General features: G+C 37.0%; 2 protein-coding genes across 2 annotated transcripts in view; one reads left to right on the top strand and one right to left on the bottom strand.

Annotated features, from left to right (window-relative positions):
• SRGAP2 (SLIT-ROBO Rho GTPase activating protein 2) overlaps positions 1-5,857 on the bottom strand; it is a 212,878-nt gene extending 207,021 nt beyond the window's left edge. Inside the window, exon 1 of the mRNA XM_070941550.1 lies at positions 5,791-5,857. Coding sequence (XP_070797651.1) covers positions 5,791-5,857 — 67 coding nt within the window. The remainder of the gene's footprint in view (positions 1-5,790) is intronic.
• Positions 5,858-9,725: 3,868 nt separating this feature from the next.
• Positions 9,726-18,910, top strand: FAM72A (family with sequence similarity 72 member A). Its single transcript, XM_070939796.1, has 4 exons — positions 9,726-9,913; positions 14,653-14,730; positions 16,268-16,392; positions 18,816-18,910. The coding sequence occupies exons 1-4, from the start codon at positions 9,726-9,728 to the stop codon at positions 18,908-18,910; spliced, it is 486 nt and encodes a 161-aa protein (XP_070795897.1).
• Positions 18,911-19,335: the final 425 nt, after the last annotated feature.

Below are 19,335 nucleotides of genomic sequence, written 5' to 3'. Positions count from 1 at the left end.
ATTACAGCTGATAGAATAGGGAAGAAAAATAAAAGCTGTTACTATATTCTCAATCACTACATCAAGAAAGGCAATCAAGTGCTCACCAGGTACGCTTGATTTCAAATTCAACAATACCCAGGCAGCATGGCCCATATAAGTAGATATTAATAAAATATATGTTGAGCAGGAAATTGTTTCTGCCCCAGCCTACACCCATACCAGTCTCACCAACAAAGTTTTAATTTGTAAGCAAGTTGGAATGGATGAGGTGGTTTATTATGCACACTTTCTTCCCACCTCCTGTGTATTAATTTGGTCTGCCCTGTCTCATACAAATGACAAGATGTACCATTTCAAACAGAAAATGCTTTCTTCTCCTAGCTTTATCAAAAACCATTATCTAATGAAAAGGTAACTCTAAATAATCCCTGCATAATAAAATTTCAGTTAGTGATGAGGGTGCATTTATTTAAAAAAACAATTAAGTATAACATTTTACCCAAATGGAAAGCAGAAAAAAGAAAAGCTCCGAGATTAATATCTTGGTCTGTCATCTTTAAATCCAATGTATCTAGATTTAAACTTTGAATGACAGAGCCAGTTTAAGCCCATCCAAGCAGCATCTTCCATAGTCATTCATAGCAAGAATGCAGCTTGGCATAAATTAGCTTAGTGGTATATAAGAAACAGAGCACCCCTTTCAGTCAAAGTGCAGAACTTATGTTATTGGAAACTCCATATGGAAATCTCTACTTATGAAGAGTAAGTAGGCTCTCCTTAGGCTTTCCACAATGCCCAATAGTAACTATTAGCAACTATCACTCCCATTTATACTCTCTCCGAGGATTTTGAGAATTTCAATTCTTCAACATATTTCACCTTTTAATCCGCCATGCATTTTAATTGCTATCATTCAAGATCACTGAACTGAAGACATGCTTTCTAGGAGTGCAGATACGAAGAGAGGATTTCAAAGCAATTACTTTCCCATTTTAGTGATAGATGGGTTCCTACTAGCTTGCATATCAGAAAAATAATTATAACCATATACAGAGAAAATGGATGGATCTTTCAATGTTCTCATACATCCTCTGAGGAAATATTCATAACTCTTACTTCTGAAGCTTATAGCTTTCCAGCAGGGAAGAACCTATGGGATTTTTTTTTCACCTGATTAGTGTAAGTTAAACTGTTAAGGTGTACATAGCTACTGACTAGTTTATTTTCTCTACTAATTCAGTGTTGTTGTTGTTGTTTTAAAAAAGTGCTTAGGTCTGAAAGGTTGAAGCAACTAATTGTATGAGTACAGGTAGTCCCTGACTTACAACCACAATTGAGCCCAAAATGTATGTTGCTGAGCAAGATGTTTGTTAAGTGAATTTTGCCCCATTTTACGAAATTTTTTGACACAGTTGTTAAAGTGAATCACTGCAACTGTTAAGTTAATAACATGGTTATTAAGTGAATTTGGCTTCTCCATTGACTTTGCTTGTCAGAAGGTCACAAAAGGGGATCACATGACTTTGGGACACTGTAACTGCCATAAATATGAATCTGTTACCAAGCATCTGATTTTTTTATCACATGACTACGAGGATGCTACAATGGTTGTAAGTGTGGAAACGGTCATAAGTCACTTTTTTCAGGTACTAAATTAACTGTTGTAAGTTGGATATATGTATACTCTTATTCCTGAAAAAACAGAAACTGGATGGAGGTGATAAAGCTGTTCTGTCTATGCCACCAATCAGAAGAATTAAAAATCAAGGATCTATCACAATTAAATGATTTAAGACAGTAGTTGAGCTTTCAAAGAGGCAGGGTGCCTCATCTTCCCAGCTAAGAAACTACAAGCAGAAACTACTCACTTCCCAAAAGCTTAAGCTACAGCAGGGGTGTCAAACTCAAGGCCCAGGGGCCGGATCTGGCCCGCTTAGATCTGGCCCATGGGGTGCTTAGATCTGGCCCATGGTGCCTCTGCCACCGAAAACAGACCTCAGGAGGGCTGCAGGTAGAGAGTTGCAGGAAACTGTTGCAAACTAAAACAGAGCTTAGGAGGGCTGCAGATGGCCCTCCCGAGCTCTGTTTTAACTGGCAGAGGGTTGCAGGAGGCTGTCGCAGCCAAAATTGCTTATTGCTTAACGCATTGTAAGCCGCCCTGAGTCTCCGGAGAAGGGCGGCATATAAATCAAATTTAAAAACAAAAAACAAAAAAACGGAGCTTGGGAGTTCATTTTCTCTGGCAGAGTGCTCAGGCCATCATAGGTGCCCCCAATACATGTGACGTCAAGCTGGCCATGCCCACTCTGGCCCTCTAAAGTCAAACACAACCTGATGTGGCCCTCAATGAAATTGAGTTTGACACCCCTGAGCTACAGCAACTCTCAATTAAGTACCATGTTTTCCCGAAAATAAGACCCTGTCTTACATTTTTTTGAACCCTGAAATAAGCACTTGGCCTTATTGCCATGTGCTCAAAAGCCCAATTGAGCTTATTATCAGGGGATGTGTCATTTTGTCAGAAACAGGGTACTGCCAATAAAGGGACCAATAAAAACAGAATCTTTTCTTTTTTCCCTAATGCCCACACAAAATATCTAGCTGAGTTACAGTAACAGAGTTGGAAGGGACCTTGGACGGCATCTAGTCCAGGCCCGTGCTCTCGCAGGAGACTTGTACTATTTCTGATAAATGGCTCTCCAGTCTCTTCTTAAAATCTTCCAGTGATGGGGCACCCACAACTTCCGAAGGCGGTTTGTTCCAATGGTTATTTGTTCTCACTGTTAGTTCTAAGTTTTACATGCAGATTGTAACCTTTGGACACTGAAATTGGAAAATTAAGATTACTGATATTTAGCAGTGCTCAACTTCAATCAGGAAACAATACCAAGGAAAGCACCTTTTTAAAAATTAATTTCTTTTACCCTTTGATTTATTTTACCAGTATTGACTTAATAAATTCATTCCATGCAAAGAGTGAGATGAAGTCAGAGCCAAAAGTGGGTGAAACAATCTTTTAATTCAAGAGCCAAGGTTTCTAGAAGAGCAATCCTACATAGTTCCACACATCAGCACTTAATACAATTTGGCATTATTAACTTCTTTGCAACCTTGATATGCAGGTTAAATGCCCACATCCATATCTGGCTATGAGATCAGATAGTTATGGTAGAAATCACTTTGTTGAAAGAAAGAACTAAGGTGATCTAACATTATTCAAGTGGATGCCACCTATATCTAAAAGTACCAATGAAGAATATAATAGAATAAAAGATACCAGTGAAACAAGTAGAAACACAATAGCAAATTCTGCTAGCTCTGCATTGGATGCTTCTTTTGATGTTGCTACTCTGATGCAAAGAAGCTTTACAGTAATGAAATAGGAGAAGAAAAATGTATAAATAATAAATATGCTACAGGAACTAATTAAGAGTGTGCTACCATTTCGCTTTCATATATCCAATGAACAGGACAGGGGGGAGAATTAAGTATTCAAAATATCTGCACCTGTCATTCAAGAATGTGAAACTTGGCAACGCTCCCAGAATCAAACAAAGTTGAAAACAAACTTTCCAGGATTCTCTAATTATTATCTCCTTGAGGTCAATTAAAAGTCACAACACTATTTTATTAAAAAACTCAATAACTAATCAAAGCCATTTATATTATTATTTTTTTAAAAAAAATTAATCTAGCAACCTTTCAATTGTATTGAAATTATAAATTCAAAAAACTGCTTTCACAATTATCCATAAGGATTGTGAAAATCATAGTTTCAATGTATTGGGAAACTGCCCCAAACTTTAATCAAATGTTCCTTTTAATATCAAATAGAATCTCATAAGCTTGTAGAAAGAGGATAGGTAACCATATTATTATTATATCAGGTTTCAACTTCTATTCTCCACCATCCTACCATTCACCAGAGGTTTTACTGTACCTAATCTTGAGTTCTCCATACTGTATGATCATAGGCAATCATGAATTCCATGCAGTAATAACATGGAGTAATAACAAATAACAGTTCCTCCAAAACCACCTACTTTGTTTTCCACACACCTGGAAAATCTCTTGTCTCTGGTGCACATATCTGAAATTTGCATCATGACCACAAAGAACACAACTGATATGGAAGCAGACATAGTCAAGCTGGATAAAATGCACACTAGTATCTTTTGGGGGATTACCTATAAGAGTGCAAAAGTTTTTAAAACATCCAAATATATTATTTCTATTTTATTGATTGGGCTCCAAGTACAAAATTTAGCATGTTCTTTATGAGTATGTTAGATATTTTTGCAACAAAGCATAGAGTTCCATTTCTGGCTCTGCTGAATCAATCATGCCTCCATTTAGAATGGTGGCTATAACATTTGAGCAGTCACTGGGAACATAACAAATGCCTTTTGCATTGTTTCAAAAGCTGGAGGAGGGAACCCTCCCTTCTGTATCCTGGAACAAAGGAAATCCAAGTCGCTTATACATTTATTTTGAAACTGCATTTTAGGACCACCTAAACACCTAGCCCAAACAGCAATTCCCTGGATGGAGACCATGCTTTACTGAATTAGTGCCTCCTGATGGCCATTGGAATTCCAGCTTGTCATGCTAGGTCACCAATCCAAGGATTATATTAACATTAGAAGAAAGAGAAGGAGACAACAAAAATGTTTTGACTGTCTCCAAACTGGGAATCCAAAATCAGTTTTTAAAATGCCATGTATGACCTAATCTTCATAACTTCTTTTTCACACACACAAAAAAAGGAAAGGAAAATACCTTGCCTTTCCTGTGTAACGCAGAAAATCAGAACATGAGAAAGAAAGTGATATAATTCTGAATATATCAAATATCAATATTTATTTAAAAGACAACAGACCAAAACATAAAACACATTTAGTTTACAATTAGAGCCAAGTTTATTTCCGAGAAACTCAAAGCCACTCAATTGCATCCTCTTACGTACACACAAAGAGTCTCATTCAAAGTTCCTGAATAAGCAGCATTTTTGTCAGGCTGTATGGTTGCAGGTTTCATAGTCCACATGTATGAAGTAATGCTGAAAACTTGCAGACACAAAAGGATTAGGGGAGCATCTCTTTAATGTGTCACATTAGACATGTGGCGATGTGAAGCCAAGCCCACTTGTTTAATGCCACCTAGATACTGTTGCATGAAGCTTGTCCATCAAGTTGTTGCAGCAAATGCAACACAACCTTTAATAGCCATCTTGCCAAAAAGAGCACAGAATTACTGAAACAGTTTATCATTATCCCTGTGCAGTTTAAATTGAAGGGCATTGCAGCCAGCTGCCAAGGGTGTGTGCATGCACAGCAGGCATTTATGAAGAGTGAAAGCCTTTGGTGCATACAGCTGTAAAAAGCTCCTACAAGCTGAATCCATAATACTGCCAAACCACAAAGCTTCTTAAGCTATTATAGACATTTCTCAGAGGACAAGTACCATTTATTATCAAAATAAATTGGATGCCACATTTATTTATTTTTTAAAAAAATGTTTTGTCATGCATTGGTGTGCTTTTGTATGTGCACATGGGAAGACAAAATAAAGGCTTCATAAAATCAAAGATATTTGAAAATATAGTAGTCACTAAGAACCCAGCCCACGAAGCAGCAATCACTGTCAGCCTTTCTAACATACACTACTGAGAAACCCCTGCAAATTCCTGATGATCTGCAAATGCTTTGCCTTTCCACACCCAAACATGTATGAATGCATGCATTAGCAAATCAAGGCTGAAACACATATACACACAGATGTACATCAGATCCATTTTTTAATTCTTACCTTTGACTTGAGTGTCATATTCAGCTATGATCTCCTTATCCTTTTTTAATTTAGCTGGCGACGTCATGTTTCCTCCCCCCAAAAAGGTTATCCACCGAACAGATCCTCCAGAATATCACAAATAAATATAATTTGTGTTCCTCCCAAAAGGGTGTGGGGGGAGCAAAATAATCAGTTGGGCAGGCTTGTCTTTCCTCCACAGCAGTCAGTCCATGGAGAGAGGGCGTGAGATGGTGCGTTTGCGAGCAGCAGAGACATGCAGATGTGAAGAGCTCAGCGGACAGAGAAGGCAGCAGTTTGGATTTCCTGCACCAAAATCCTGAGCAGTAGTGGTGGTGGTGGCAGCAGCATCAGACTAGAGAGAATCTGCAGCCCCCAAAGGCTTTTCCTGATTGCTAACATTAATAGCACAGCCAGGGAGTGGAAGTCCTTCTGCGCAACAACATGTTGTGTGTGAGTCTGACTCTCGGTTGCTGCTTCTCTTTCTTTCTTTTTTAAAGGACAGAGTCAGAGATGATGAAATTAAATTCCCAATGGTAGAAGTGGAAAAAGCTCCGAACCACTTTCTTCTATTCAACTGCCTGTAAATTCAAATATGTATTTTGTTGGCAAATGCTTACACACATTCAATGCTACCAATGTGATTTCAAGATGAAAATATAATTCTAATCAAATGGTAATTATAACATGTCACATTAAAGAAAAATGCAAAATAAGTATATCGAGGGCAGATTCTGAAAGGCTATATTATCATCAGGACACATGAAACACATCAAAATGAAGAAATGGGGAGACAAAGAAAAATCAGCCACCCAAGAAAGCAATTTATTTAAAGTAAATAAGAGAGAAAACAACTATAGACATAGAAATATGGAAAGCTAAAAAGGGAAGCCAGGGCCAAATCTTCATATTATTTGAGCCACAAGAGCTCATAAATTCATCCAAAGCCATTGTATAAGCATGGCTAATCCACTTTGGTACAATAAAACTGTTGCCATAGTCCAGCCAATAGATCAGATTTAAGTATTTTTATTACTGTTAGATTTGTCCTCCATCAGACCATATGAGCAAAGAAAAACTGTACTTGATGCAGACATCAAAGCCTATTTGGACTTAGGAAATGCAGCTCAAAGACAGATGTGAGTCTCTCAGCAGGGGGAAGTCAGGGCACAACTTTTGCTTTAGGATCACAAGCTACTGTTGGCCATAAATGTTAAGAAAGGGTTACAGACAAAGAAAAAAAAAGATCCACTACAAAAAGACAAACAATGTGGCCAACAGAGACAGGAAATGGTAAGGCTAAACAGAGTAAGGGCAAACAAACAAAGAGAAAGTGTGGCTAAGTACAAAAGAGTTTTATATACTTTTGTCACATCAACCAGCTGTGAAATAACTCAAAAAATATATTACCCCATTCCCACTATAGTCCTCTCCTCCAGACAGATTCAAGCCCAAATCTTTGCTCATGAGAGTGTAGAAGTCAAATACAATGAAACAAGACAGTCTATTTATATAGATTCCCCCCTCCCCACATTTCCATCTCCACCCAAGCATATAGATTTCCACAACTGTTAGCCCACCAAGCTGATCACATCCCATCAGGCATCTTTTCTAGCTGATCTGGTAAGGGACATTGTGTTTTACCAGGCCATCCTAAATAGCTGGTGGGCTACATTTAGCCTAGTGGATCAACAGAATATTGAGACAAAGCTCATATTTTTCGCTGGTTACTAAATGTATATTAGGATATAAGAAAGGAAAATACCAGACTGGAGAGGGAGAGAAAAGTAGCTATATTGTTGGGCAAATAAAACTAGGGAGCTGTTGGGTAGAGCAGAACTATTCCACAGACGTTTGCTTAATAAATGAGAAAATAGTTAGAAGGAATCTTTTAGAAAAAGAGATTTTATAGAATGCTATAATTCTATTGGTCTGGAAACATTAGTCGTACGGGCTATTTTAGCCGACTATCCCAAAAGACCAGCTAGAATACAGGAAGTTGAACTCGAAATAGGGGTTTTTTTGAAGCAGTTTTAAGGGAATAGTTTTACGAGATCCGGACTCTAACCTGACAGATAGCAATGTCACAGGGGAGCAGTTTGTAGGGGAATCTTCTCGCAGGGGAATATGGCAATCCAGCTCCCGGTTTGTCGCAATGAGAAGTATTATGGGATGGATCCTCGATTCTATTAAAATCTGTTGATTTCTCAAGCGGGGAAGGGGAGGGGGCGAGTCTGGAATATTACGGGCAGGGATTGCTCACATTCTTCCAAAAAAAGGTTTATATATCAAAGTGGACTTCCAGCTGGCACAGGGCGACAATTATACTAATTACAATCAATTATAATCAAGTTCGGGAAGGAAGACGGGAGGATGGATCCCCCTCGAAGGGAAATTATGGGATCGGGTGAAACTGAAGTCGGAAGACGGCTTCGAATTCCAACATCCTAGACGCGATCATTACCTGCACTTCTGGCACAGACCGAGCCGCCCTCCACGCCTCGCGTTCTTCGGGATACTCCCGCGATCCGTTCCCTCCGCAGTCCCACTCCTGCGACTCCGCCCATTCGATTTCGCGACACCAATCGGAATCGAAAACTCTGAAAACTGCCAACGACACGAGCCAATGGCCACGTCCTATCCTCTCTTCTCCACACCCTCGATCCCGCCACTTTTCCGTATCGGCACCGCCCACCAAAGGCTGAAGAAGACCATTCACGATGCTCGCGAGGCAGAAGCTCCGCCCAAGTTGGTTCGCATCCATAAGAGGAAGGGATATGTAAATAGGAGTTCTAAGCCAACCAATCCAAGGTAAGGGGCGTAGCTTCATTCACCGTACGTTAGGAGAGAGGCGGGATCATGTCCTAGCTCCTCCAATGGTTGAGGTCGATCTCTTTTTTTTCCCTCGTCACTCTCCGGAGGCGGGTCAAGCATTTTCCAATGAGATGCGAAACTGTAAATTCAAACTGACAGCCAAAGGGAAGGCTACCTACGTTTGGGGCTTTAAGCGGCTCGGGGAGCGGGGGAAGCGTCCACCAATTGGGAGGTGCTGACGGGAGTCCGGGAGATTCGGATCTTCAGGTTCATTCAGTGAGTAACCGAGAAATAAAGAAAGACTTCGAGAGCCCTAAAAGCTGGGAATAGTTACGAGAGGCACTTGCAGGTTAGACACACGGCGGATGAATAATAGGGGATTGTGTCGAACGGGGGATCATGAATAAAGAGAAATAATCGAGGGCTCGGAGAGAAAAGCCCCGTCGAATCCCGACGGGCTTCGGTTGAGGGCATTACATTGCCTGCAGTTCAATCCAGCCTTTCCTCCAGTCCAGAAGCTCAAAACCAGCCAACGTAGCATTGCACCTTCCTCCCGCTTTATCCTTACCCCCAACCCTGGAGAGTAGGTTTAGCGAGTTGGACTAATTCGGAGCGATCAATATATTTCATGGCGGGAATTGAACCTGTCTCTTGCTGGCTCCTTCATTCAGTATAGGGGTGTGTGTGGAAGGGGCTGGTGAACACCGCTTTAAACGGAATCGGTGGTCGCAGCTTTCCCGAGAAAACAGAATACAGCTAAAAGCCCTGTAAGTAAAGGGAAGAGAAGAGAAGAGAAGAGAAGAGAAGAGAAGAGAAGAGAAGAGAAGAGAAGAGAAGAGAAGAGAAGGACTGACTTCCACCCAGAAAGCAAGCATCTTATTTAACAGTAACAGAGTTGGAAGGGACCTTGGAGGTCATCTAGTCCTACCCCCCTGCTCACACAGGAGACCTGTACTAGGGATTCGAACCAACAAACAATCAATACGCTCAGCCACTGAGCCACCTAGTCAGGCTAGTCCAACCCCCTGCCCAGCAGACCCTATACCATTTTTGACAAATGGCAGTCCAGTCTCTTCTTGAAAACTTCCAGTGATTTGACCTACTGGAAGAAACCAAGGGACATGCTGGAGCCCCCACCCATACAGACTGACCTTAGCATGTCTGCCGGCAGTTGGAGTTTTGCAGATCGATGTGTGTCTGTGCTGTTCTGCAAGTTCTGCCAACAGGTGCTTAGTTCGCGGGGCATGAAAGCTGTGCTTCTGGCTGACACAGAGACCGATCTCTATTCCACAGACATGCCTCCCACCAGGTAAGTTAAGGCTTATAGGATTTGGAGTTAACACTTTTGTCTGCTGCTTGCCTACTTTGAATGGCTTCTACACCTGAGAGATTGGAGGAATATTAGACCTTCTTCTTCTTCTTCTTGAACCACAGTGACTGCTCTTAATTTAAATTGAGGTTCCATTTCTTTTTTCTATTTTACCAGCCTTGTTAAGTATAGTTAAGGTGAGAGGAATGGTTGAATGCTCTTGGGGGAAACACACATTTTCAGATTCTCATTTTGATTTGTGATGCCCTAAAGCAGGGGTCTCCAACCTCGGCAACTTTAAGCCTGGCGGACTTCAACTCCCAGAATTCCCCAGCCAGCTTTAAAGTTGCCAAGGTTGGAGACCCCTGCCCTAAAGGGTGAGGTTGAGGATGACACAGGCCATGAATATGTTTAAACCTCATTTCTGCTGCTGAGCCTTGTCTGTCCTGGTGCTTTATAAAATCTTTAGGTATTATAAATGAAAATGTTTCATTTATTTAAAAAATAACCAAAAGCATTGGAGAAAGGTAAGATTTTCTGTAATGGGCATGTTCAACTTGTGATCCAGCTAAATATAATCTTTGAGCCATGCAACGCTGAACTTTGTTGTGTACTTTCAACATCTTTCCTTTCTCTATTTCCTGCAGAATGAGTCGGCTTCCATTGCTCTCTTTAGCAAACTGCAAGTTGATGAGACCTTTTCAAAATGTTTCGCAGTTTAAATGAGGAAAGCAAATAAGTTTTAATGTTAGAATTGCACCATCACTGCTGTAGCAGTATGGTGGAACGGTCACTTTCACTTCCCTTTATGTTTAGTATGTGATCTAGCTATTGTGGTAACAACCAAAAGAACCAAGTGGAGGGTTGCATAAACCACAGGAAGAGATAATCTCTGTTTCTGACAGCTTCAATGGTTGTGAATCAAAATACAACTGCTGAAGTATGTGGAAATGAAGACCCTCTCTGAGATACAATATTTTATCTATAATGTTTATTTATTCATTGAAGAAAGTGTTTTCCACATGACTAAATTATTAAATTATTATAATGTGATTACATTATTTGCTCCAATGGGGTCAAAATCAAAACTTGCTAATGTAATCCCCACATATCTACACAATTTTGCAAAATACATGAGTATAATTGCAACTGCACTGATTTTAAAAAAGATAAAAATTGCTATGAAATTATTTCCAAGATTGCTTAGAATATCCAATTCTGTGGAGAGAATTGGGATTCTAGATTAATAACCATATCCAACTTAATGTAGTTATTATTCAGTACTTTTCATGTTAACTAATGACAAGAGATCTACATGGTTGAGGGGAACAGGGAGTTCTCAGCCATACCAATTACATTTCCATGCAATCTGTAGGCTGCACTATTGAACAGCAGGCTTCCCCCCCCACCCTTCCTGTGTACTTTCTGTTTAGCTTATAAATGGCCCAAAAGTCAATCAGCACTTCAGCAGCTTTTGGATTTCAAAAGATCAAATATGCAAACACAGCACAAAATAACTTTTAAACTTCCTAAAATGATGCAAAGACAGCTGAAAATAATCCAGAACAGCATACATGAAAGGAACCCCTATTATAGCCATTTTATAAAGGCCAAGTCTTTGTGGAATTATACAACTGTTTCTTTGGTTAAATTTATGGCATAAGTTATAAGTACCTGGTAAACATTAGTTGAAATCATGTTATGAGACTTTGGCACTGTTGTTGAACAATTTAACAGTGTGGCTATTGTTACCACAGGAATGTGGTATTAAATTTAGAAAAGCTGGATATTCAAGCTGAGACATTAGAAGGAAAATTAGTTACAATGCTCCAGGAAATATTTTACTGCTTTTTGTTTCTTTTGCTGTACAGTATTAATAGCTTACCATCATAGCTATTGATGTTCTGATGCAGCTAAGTTATTAAATGTAAAACATAGAGCTAATAAGTGGAAAAACTGGGAGTTTTTAAATGACAAACACAACTGATAAATGCTACCTGCCATCTGATTATTTTATATCATGTCAAAAGCCCCAAATGATTTTTAAAAATGAATTGAAAATGTGCATTGGGGATTGAAATGTTGTTAGGGTTTTTTTTTCTTCCTAGCATTTTCCCAAAAATATAGGATTCATTGCCATTGAGGATGGAAGAAGACAATGAAGATTTTGTGTTTCTACCTATGTTAACCCTACTTGGGACCCTAAAGTCCCAAGTCAATAATGTTATTATGAATCCAATCAATGAATAGAGATTTAAGCAAACCCTTTTTACAATATCCTCTTGCTACAATTCCTGTCTAGGCCTAGAGCAGAGCTGCAGAAAGTGTTGCCAATGGATCATATCTGATTCAGAGAACTCCCAAAGTGGGCAAGTGCTAAATTTTCAACTAAGAATTAATTCACAACTGAAAACTTCCCATTTACCCTTATTCCAATGGATCTTGGTTCCACAGGCTTTTATGGGTGTAGCCTTTGACATGCCACAAAAGTTTTATTTAGCTCTCAAACCAGAAGATTGCAAAACACATGATTGCATTGGCACTATCACCTATAACCCCTCTGCTTCACTGCAAGAATTGTAAATTATATCGGCATATAATATAGTAGAAACAGACACAATACGGCACTGTAATACCTGTTACAACTTCAATCAGTATATTCTATCAAAATACATAGCCTGGAAATACTGTAAGCAGTGAAGCATCCTCATATATTGTCTTAGAAATATTCTAAGTTATATTTATTATTTAAAATATTAGAAATATTCTAAATAATAATGGCAATATTCTAGTCTGCAATAATTATGGAAATAAGTTCCAAACATTGTTTGGACACATATCATGTGTGCTTAAATAGTTTCTTGAAAGACTCATAAAGCTAAAGTTCAGAAAATTATTTAATTTTCAGCCTATAATTTCAGGGTTTTCTTTAAAGCATGAATAAGGTCTTTTTTTAATTATGTTCTTCTCAATCAAAACTGAATAAGTAATGGAAATGTGCCACTACTTTATCTTAATAACTATCAAAGAAATGGTTTCTATTTTTTCCCTTCCATTCATAGTGCACATCACAAATCTTTAGAGATACAATCTAAAAAATAGATCAATGGAATTATTCTGCTCAGTTTGGGCCCCATAGGATTGATTCAGAAGAAACATACCCACCTGGTTAATGGATAGGTCTAAAAATGAGTTGCTGTAAATTTATTGTAGCAGCATTGCCAGTTAATCCAGCAAATAGTCTTACCTGTATTAATGAAAACTTGAGGCTCTTGGTTAAAATTCTGAATAAATTAACCTAGCTGCATTGCTTGAATGTTGGCAAAGCAGCTACTATTTTTTTTTTTAATCCTATATTGCTAGCTAGAAATATAATGGAATGTTATGTTATACTGTAATAACAGTAACAACATCCCTTGACAATTCAGAATGGTGTTCAAGTTAACAGCTCTATGGAAGGTAAAGTTGCTTCAGAAGTTTGACACCAATGGGCCTGCTTTTCAATTTTGAGTAATAGGCACATCAAAATATTTTGAATTTTATACATCTAAACTTTGCAATGCAGTTCTCTACTCAAAGTATCTATAAAATGTTCTTTAGAATATATTGGGAAAGGCAAAATACCTTAAAACTATGTAATTAGTTACATATGTGTTTTCAAATTTTGTACATTTTTTAAACTGAAAATTCAAAACCAAGACAAAAAGAGTTAAAATGAATATATCTGAAATAGATACTAAGAAACTGACTAACATCTCTACCCATGTTGCTGCTGATCTTTGACTACAATAAAACATATCTAAGCGCCCTTGAAAACAGCTACAATCTTTACACCATGAGACTGCATTACAAAAAAAAAGTTTCAGATTTAGGAATATTTCAGAATAGAATGTTTTAGTTGTAGGCATATTATTTGGAATTGAATATTCTTAAAGCTGTTGGTAGCTGTTATCTATCAAGATTAATAGGATTACAGCCTTATAACCCCACCTAATGATAGTAGGATTTGTATCTATGGGACTTACTCTTTATTTAGTAAATGGGATTACAGTTTTAAAGAACAGAGTGGCTGGGTTTATGCAACACATTAAACCAAGTCCAAACAAATCAAACTATTTGTGCTTTATGATTTGCAGAGATCCTGCATATTATCTATGTAGTTACTATGTAGTTTTAGAAAGCAAAACAAAATCACTGCATTGGTTTCAGTATGAAGAGAAAGGCTGATTCTTAATTTTTCATTAAAATGTTTTTCTTTCCAAACTTAGGATCATAATAGAAATGTTCAGTTTCATATCATGAATTACAATACTATTTCCTAAGCCATTACACTGATCATCCTGATTTGAGATAACAGGCAGTGTTACATCCGTACATCTGAAACACATCAAATTGGGGAAGGCTATACTATAGAAACCAGAATTGTCTTAATTCTAGCATGAAAAAGGCACCTATAAATCAAAGTTCCTTTGACAACCCAGGATAGTTTCTTCGTTTTTGGAGAGTCCATACAAGGAAAGGACTTCTTGTCAAAACTTTAGAAAGCTGAATTTATTTACTATTTAAGGTAGTTTTACTGTAGTTCTTTCACAGTAGAGAGGTTTATGATTGTGGAAAGAGACGTACGGTAAATGAAAAATAAACAAAAGGAATTTTAATTGTATTATATATTTCAGAGTTAAGCGATGATAAAGTTTATTTTAATCATCTCCAATATCTTTCCTTTCTAACCCTACCAGTACAGTTGACTTCATTGGAAACTGCTATTACACAGAAATGTGCAAATGTAAACTGATGAATGTTGCTTGTTTGAAATGGTGAGTAATATTACAGTATTTTTAATATGCAAAAAATATTATTAACAACTATGTCTATTGCTCATTTCTATACAAGAGTTAAAAGAGATGTGATTACTGCTAAATACCGGTAAGCGTGTAAGTATTGAATTAAAAATACAGTGATCTAATGCCTATTTTGGGTTTCTATACCAAAATAAGACATTCAAGATTTCCAAATAAATTGTAGCCATATAAGTGGGTCATTAATGAGCTGAATTTCCACTTACAAAATTGCTCTCCATTTTTAATGGCTTTTTATAAAAAAAAGAAAAGGAACAGCAGATGTAAGATAGATGAAATTTCTCTTAGTATAGGAAATATAGGAAATATTGAACATTTTTAATTTCTGTATATTTTGTATTGTTGATCACATAAAGAACAGCCAATTAGCAGTTATGAATTCAATAGCTAAAAATCAAGGTTCACATGATTTTGATCATAAAAAATGGAACTGCAGGTTATTTTTTATTTTTTATACTGGGTTTTGGCTGTTTGTAAGCCACTCAGAATCACTGTAAGAGAGTGGGCAGCCATATAAATTTTCCAAACAAATAAATAATTCTGTGTGTGTATAAATTAGAAGTCTCTGCAGCTGTTTCAAGCACTCTCTTATTTTAGCTATTTCTCTCAGAGCTTGTCAAATTTGTGTCCTATGCACAATAAATTGATAGCTAAAGTGAAATAGAATAAAGCGTTGATAAATGTCACCAGCTGGGATGGGGTCTGCTGCATCAGATGACCCTGCTATTGCAAGGCAGAAAGAAAGCTTTGGTTAGAAAACGGGGGGTCCAATTTTAACCAAACTAGCCTGAAACTGCTATGAAAATATGTGGGAGCACCAATAAATTTGAACAGCATAAACTGGTAGGGCTTGGATTCCAGAAGTGAATCAACTGCTCAGGTCCTCCTTGGCTCCAGTTTGAATTATATTGCCATTATTTTAATTATTTTGCTGTTTCACAAAAAAAAGTACTCCAAATTCAAATTAAAAAAAGTTGACAAATTATAGAACTTTGCAATAATATATTCATATTTTTTCCTTTAATTTAAGAAAACAGAAAGCAGATAACTATTTTTCTTTGTCTGTGTGTATGTGTATGTATGCATGTGTACTGTGTGTGTAGGTGTATATGTGTTGTTTATTGGATGTGAATTTGACACAGAATCAGTAAGCATTAGAGTTCACAATTTCCAGATCTATTCAGTTTGGGAAGAAAAATTAATCTTCCATTTTAAAGTTATGTTTTGTTTTCTGTTGGAATTGAAATTAATTTAACATATTTTATTAACACAGTAGTACATTTGGAGGTTAAAGGTACAGATTATTTCTAAACTCCATTTGGCTCACTACTTAGTCCATTGCTACATTATTTTTGGTAGATGAAAGAATTTTATTTTTATTAATTTGATATGTAAGTAGGATACATTTGCATATCTATCATTTGTATAGTTTGTTTTTTTCTTCATAGTCTTTGATTTAAAATTTGCATATCATATACTTCATTTGCTCTTCTAGCGGTAATGTTGTAGGCTACCATGTGATTGCTCCATGCAAACCTTGCTTGTTCTCTTGCAACAATGGACACTTCTGGATGTTTCACAGTAAAGCCGTTTTTGGAATTGACAGATTTGATTCATCTGGTATGAAACTTCTACTCTGCACATGAAATTAATTGTTATTATGCTTCTGTTGTGTTGTAACTCAGTATTTTTATTATAGTGTAATGCCTGTTATAAAGCATGGACAAGGAAAGAAGAACAAATTTCAGATTTATTGGATCTATTTTGTTTTTCATTGGTAATCCCATAGTCCATCAACCAGACCCCAAAACAGCTGCTTAAGGAAGTGAACATATTCTTAATGTTGAAATAGAGTATCTTAATCATGTATTCTGCTTAGGTAATGTGTGATTATTAGCAAACACTTTTTCCAAGAAAATGCTGCATGTAAACTAAATTCTTCAATCTCTTAAATCATCAGACTGGGGCTAATTGGTCAACAAATTTAGTGTAAATTTAAGGTGATATGTGTTGGATGTTATTTAATGCAAATGCCAGATGGTAGTGCAATGAACTCATTGTAAAACCTTATGCTATGGTTACATGCTATTAAGCAAATCTCTTCATGAGAAACTACACTCAGAGATGAACAGTTTATAAAGCAGGCATGGTAGTACAATAGTTACATTTGTAGTCTTTTTCCTTCAGAACACCACCATCTCTCTTTCCCAGATTAATCAATAGCATATATATTCCATCTGCCTGTATACCACACTGAGCTATACTCTGTATAATGTTCCCATCCGTCATATGTGCCTTTCCTTCACTTAGAATCCAATTATCCATTTGACCGCTGCTTGCTATGTTTTTATAACACATGCTTTACTTCCATCATATTCCACATTCAGCAACTTTCATATTCATTCAAAACATTCTCTATATTGAGCCTATACATTATTATAAGCTTTCTCTAAAACAATGGACAGAGAATAAATTTCTCACACTTATTTGTTTCACAGTGACTTGCTGAAGGATTTGCACACTCCCAAGTATAAAACTTGCTAAATTTTACTAATTGTCACCCTCATGTCCTTTAGGACAGAATTCTACCAGCTAACTTTCCAGAGTCATTTAACAGTCTAATGTCCATCTAGTTTGTGATTCACATTCCTCTTGCATAGGAGTATAATAGCATTTCTTTTTCTCTATTTTTTCCTGTCATTCCCATTCATCCTTCCATTCATATCACACTTAATAAAATGCCTTTTCCTTTAAATCATATTCATTCAAAATGTTGTACATTATATTACATTTACATGTACAATTGTACATTACCCCTTGCATCATGGACATAAACTGTTTAAACTCCTACCCTCAAAACGACACTATAGAGCACTGCACACCAGAACAACTAGACACAAGAACAGTTTTTTCCCAAATGCCATCACTCTGCTAAACAAGTAATTCCCTCAACACTGTCAAACTAGTTACTAAGTCTGCATTACTATTAATCTTCTCATTGTTCCTAACACCCATCTCTTCCCACTTATGACTGTATGACTGTAACCTTGTGGCTGGTATCCTTAAGATTTATATTGACTGTTTCCTAATATGATTTGATTGCTTATTTGTTCCCTATGACTACCATTAAGTGTTGTACCTTATGATTCTTGACAAATGTATCTTTTCTTTTATGTACACTGAGAGCATATGTACCAAGACAAATTCCTTGTCAGTCCAATCACACCTGGCCAATAAAGAATTCTATTCTATTCTATTACTTTCTCCACCTCCAACTCCAAAAATCAAGCCTGATTCTTGCATTGTTACTATTCTCTGGAAGGTAACACACAACTATTATATAATCAAATTAAGACTGCTGCTTTCATAGACACAGATCAACGTCAATGTACCAGTTCATATTTTCTGACCTATATTTAGCTCTTTCATTCATAAATAAATCTACATAAATCCCATTTATCAACTCCATTAGATCAGACTACTTTCACTAATATCTATCCCACCCTTCCTCTCCCTTGGTTTCACAAATAGACAACAGAATTATTTGTCTTCATTTCCATTTAATCTGTTAATTCACTGTTAAATCTTTGTCATCCCATTCCTTTTATATTCCAATTCTCTATCTTCCATATGGGCTCACAGATATTGATATGTTCTGTCCATCATGCCTTTGGTCAGTCAGGGCTTTTACATAATGCAGTTAGTCATTATAAGTCAAAAAAAGAATAGACTAGATTAGTAGTGTTAGTTGTATGCTTATGCAGCATTTCTTGATAACATGAGGGTACAATGTAGTCTGGATATATTTTATCATAGGTTAATTTTATGTCAAACTTGCTTATGCTGGTCTCTGCCAACTAAGGTCTATCTTTTGCAAGTCAACACTGCAAATTAACACACTGTTACCCATATCCCACCAACTGAGAGGTACATCAATGTATTAATATCCTCAGGATATGTTTTCTTTAATATTGTGCCTTATTAAGTTAACTTCAGATCATGACCACAAAATGTATAAAATACCTGATTTACATTTCTCTTAGGTACAGATTTCTTGCTCTGGGGCAACTTACCAGATTTACATGAAAGCACTGATGAAGATGTATCCAGCACCTCTGAGGAGGAATATATCAGATAAATATCATCTGCACTGCACTGCACTGCACCACATGGTGTGTTTCTTGTATTCACAAAAAGTATAATGCACTGATCCCAGGAAGACAGTACAAAAGGAAGGAAAAAAACGTTCAAAGGCTGATACCTGTCATCGAAAACTATCTGATCTAGTAAGCATCCTGCTACATAATGAGACTAATATGTAAAGATGAAAATGCAGTTCTTGTTCACTTTCTAAAAAAGACAAAATCCATGTATATGCATATTTGGCTTCTGGAGTCACTTGATTTTACCTGTTTCCAAATTATGACAAACAAAATCAAATAAGTTCCACACCCCTATCAATTATTGTTACATTACGATAGATCTAAGAGCTACATAAGAAAATAAATCCTGTAGTGCTTGGTAAGTGAGTGTTATCATTTTTCTGGCCCAGAAACTAGGCTA

Source organism: Pituophis catenifer, unplaced genomic scaffold (assembly GCF_029215685.1).
Source record: "Pituophis catenifer annectens isolate HBS135680 unplaced genomic scaffold, rPitCat1.0.hap2 SCAF_3, whole genome shotgun sequence".
In the NCBI taxonomy this organism is placed as follows: domain Eukaryota; kingdom Metazoa; phylum Chordata; class Lepidosauria; order Squamata; family Colubridae; genus Pituophis; species Pituophis catenifer.
This window is presented reverse-complemented; position numbering and strand designations above follow the sequence as displayed.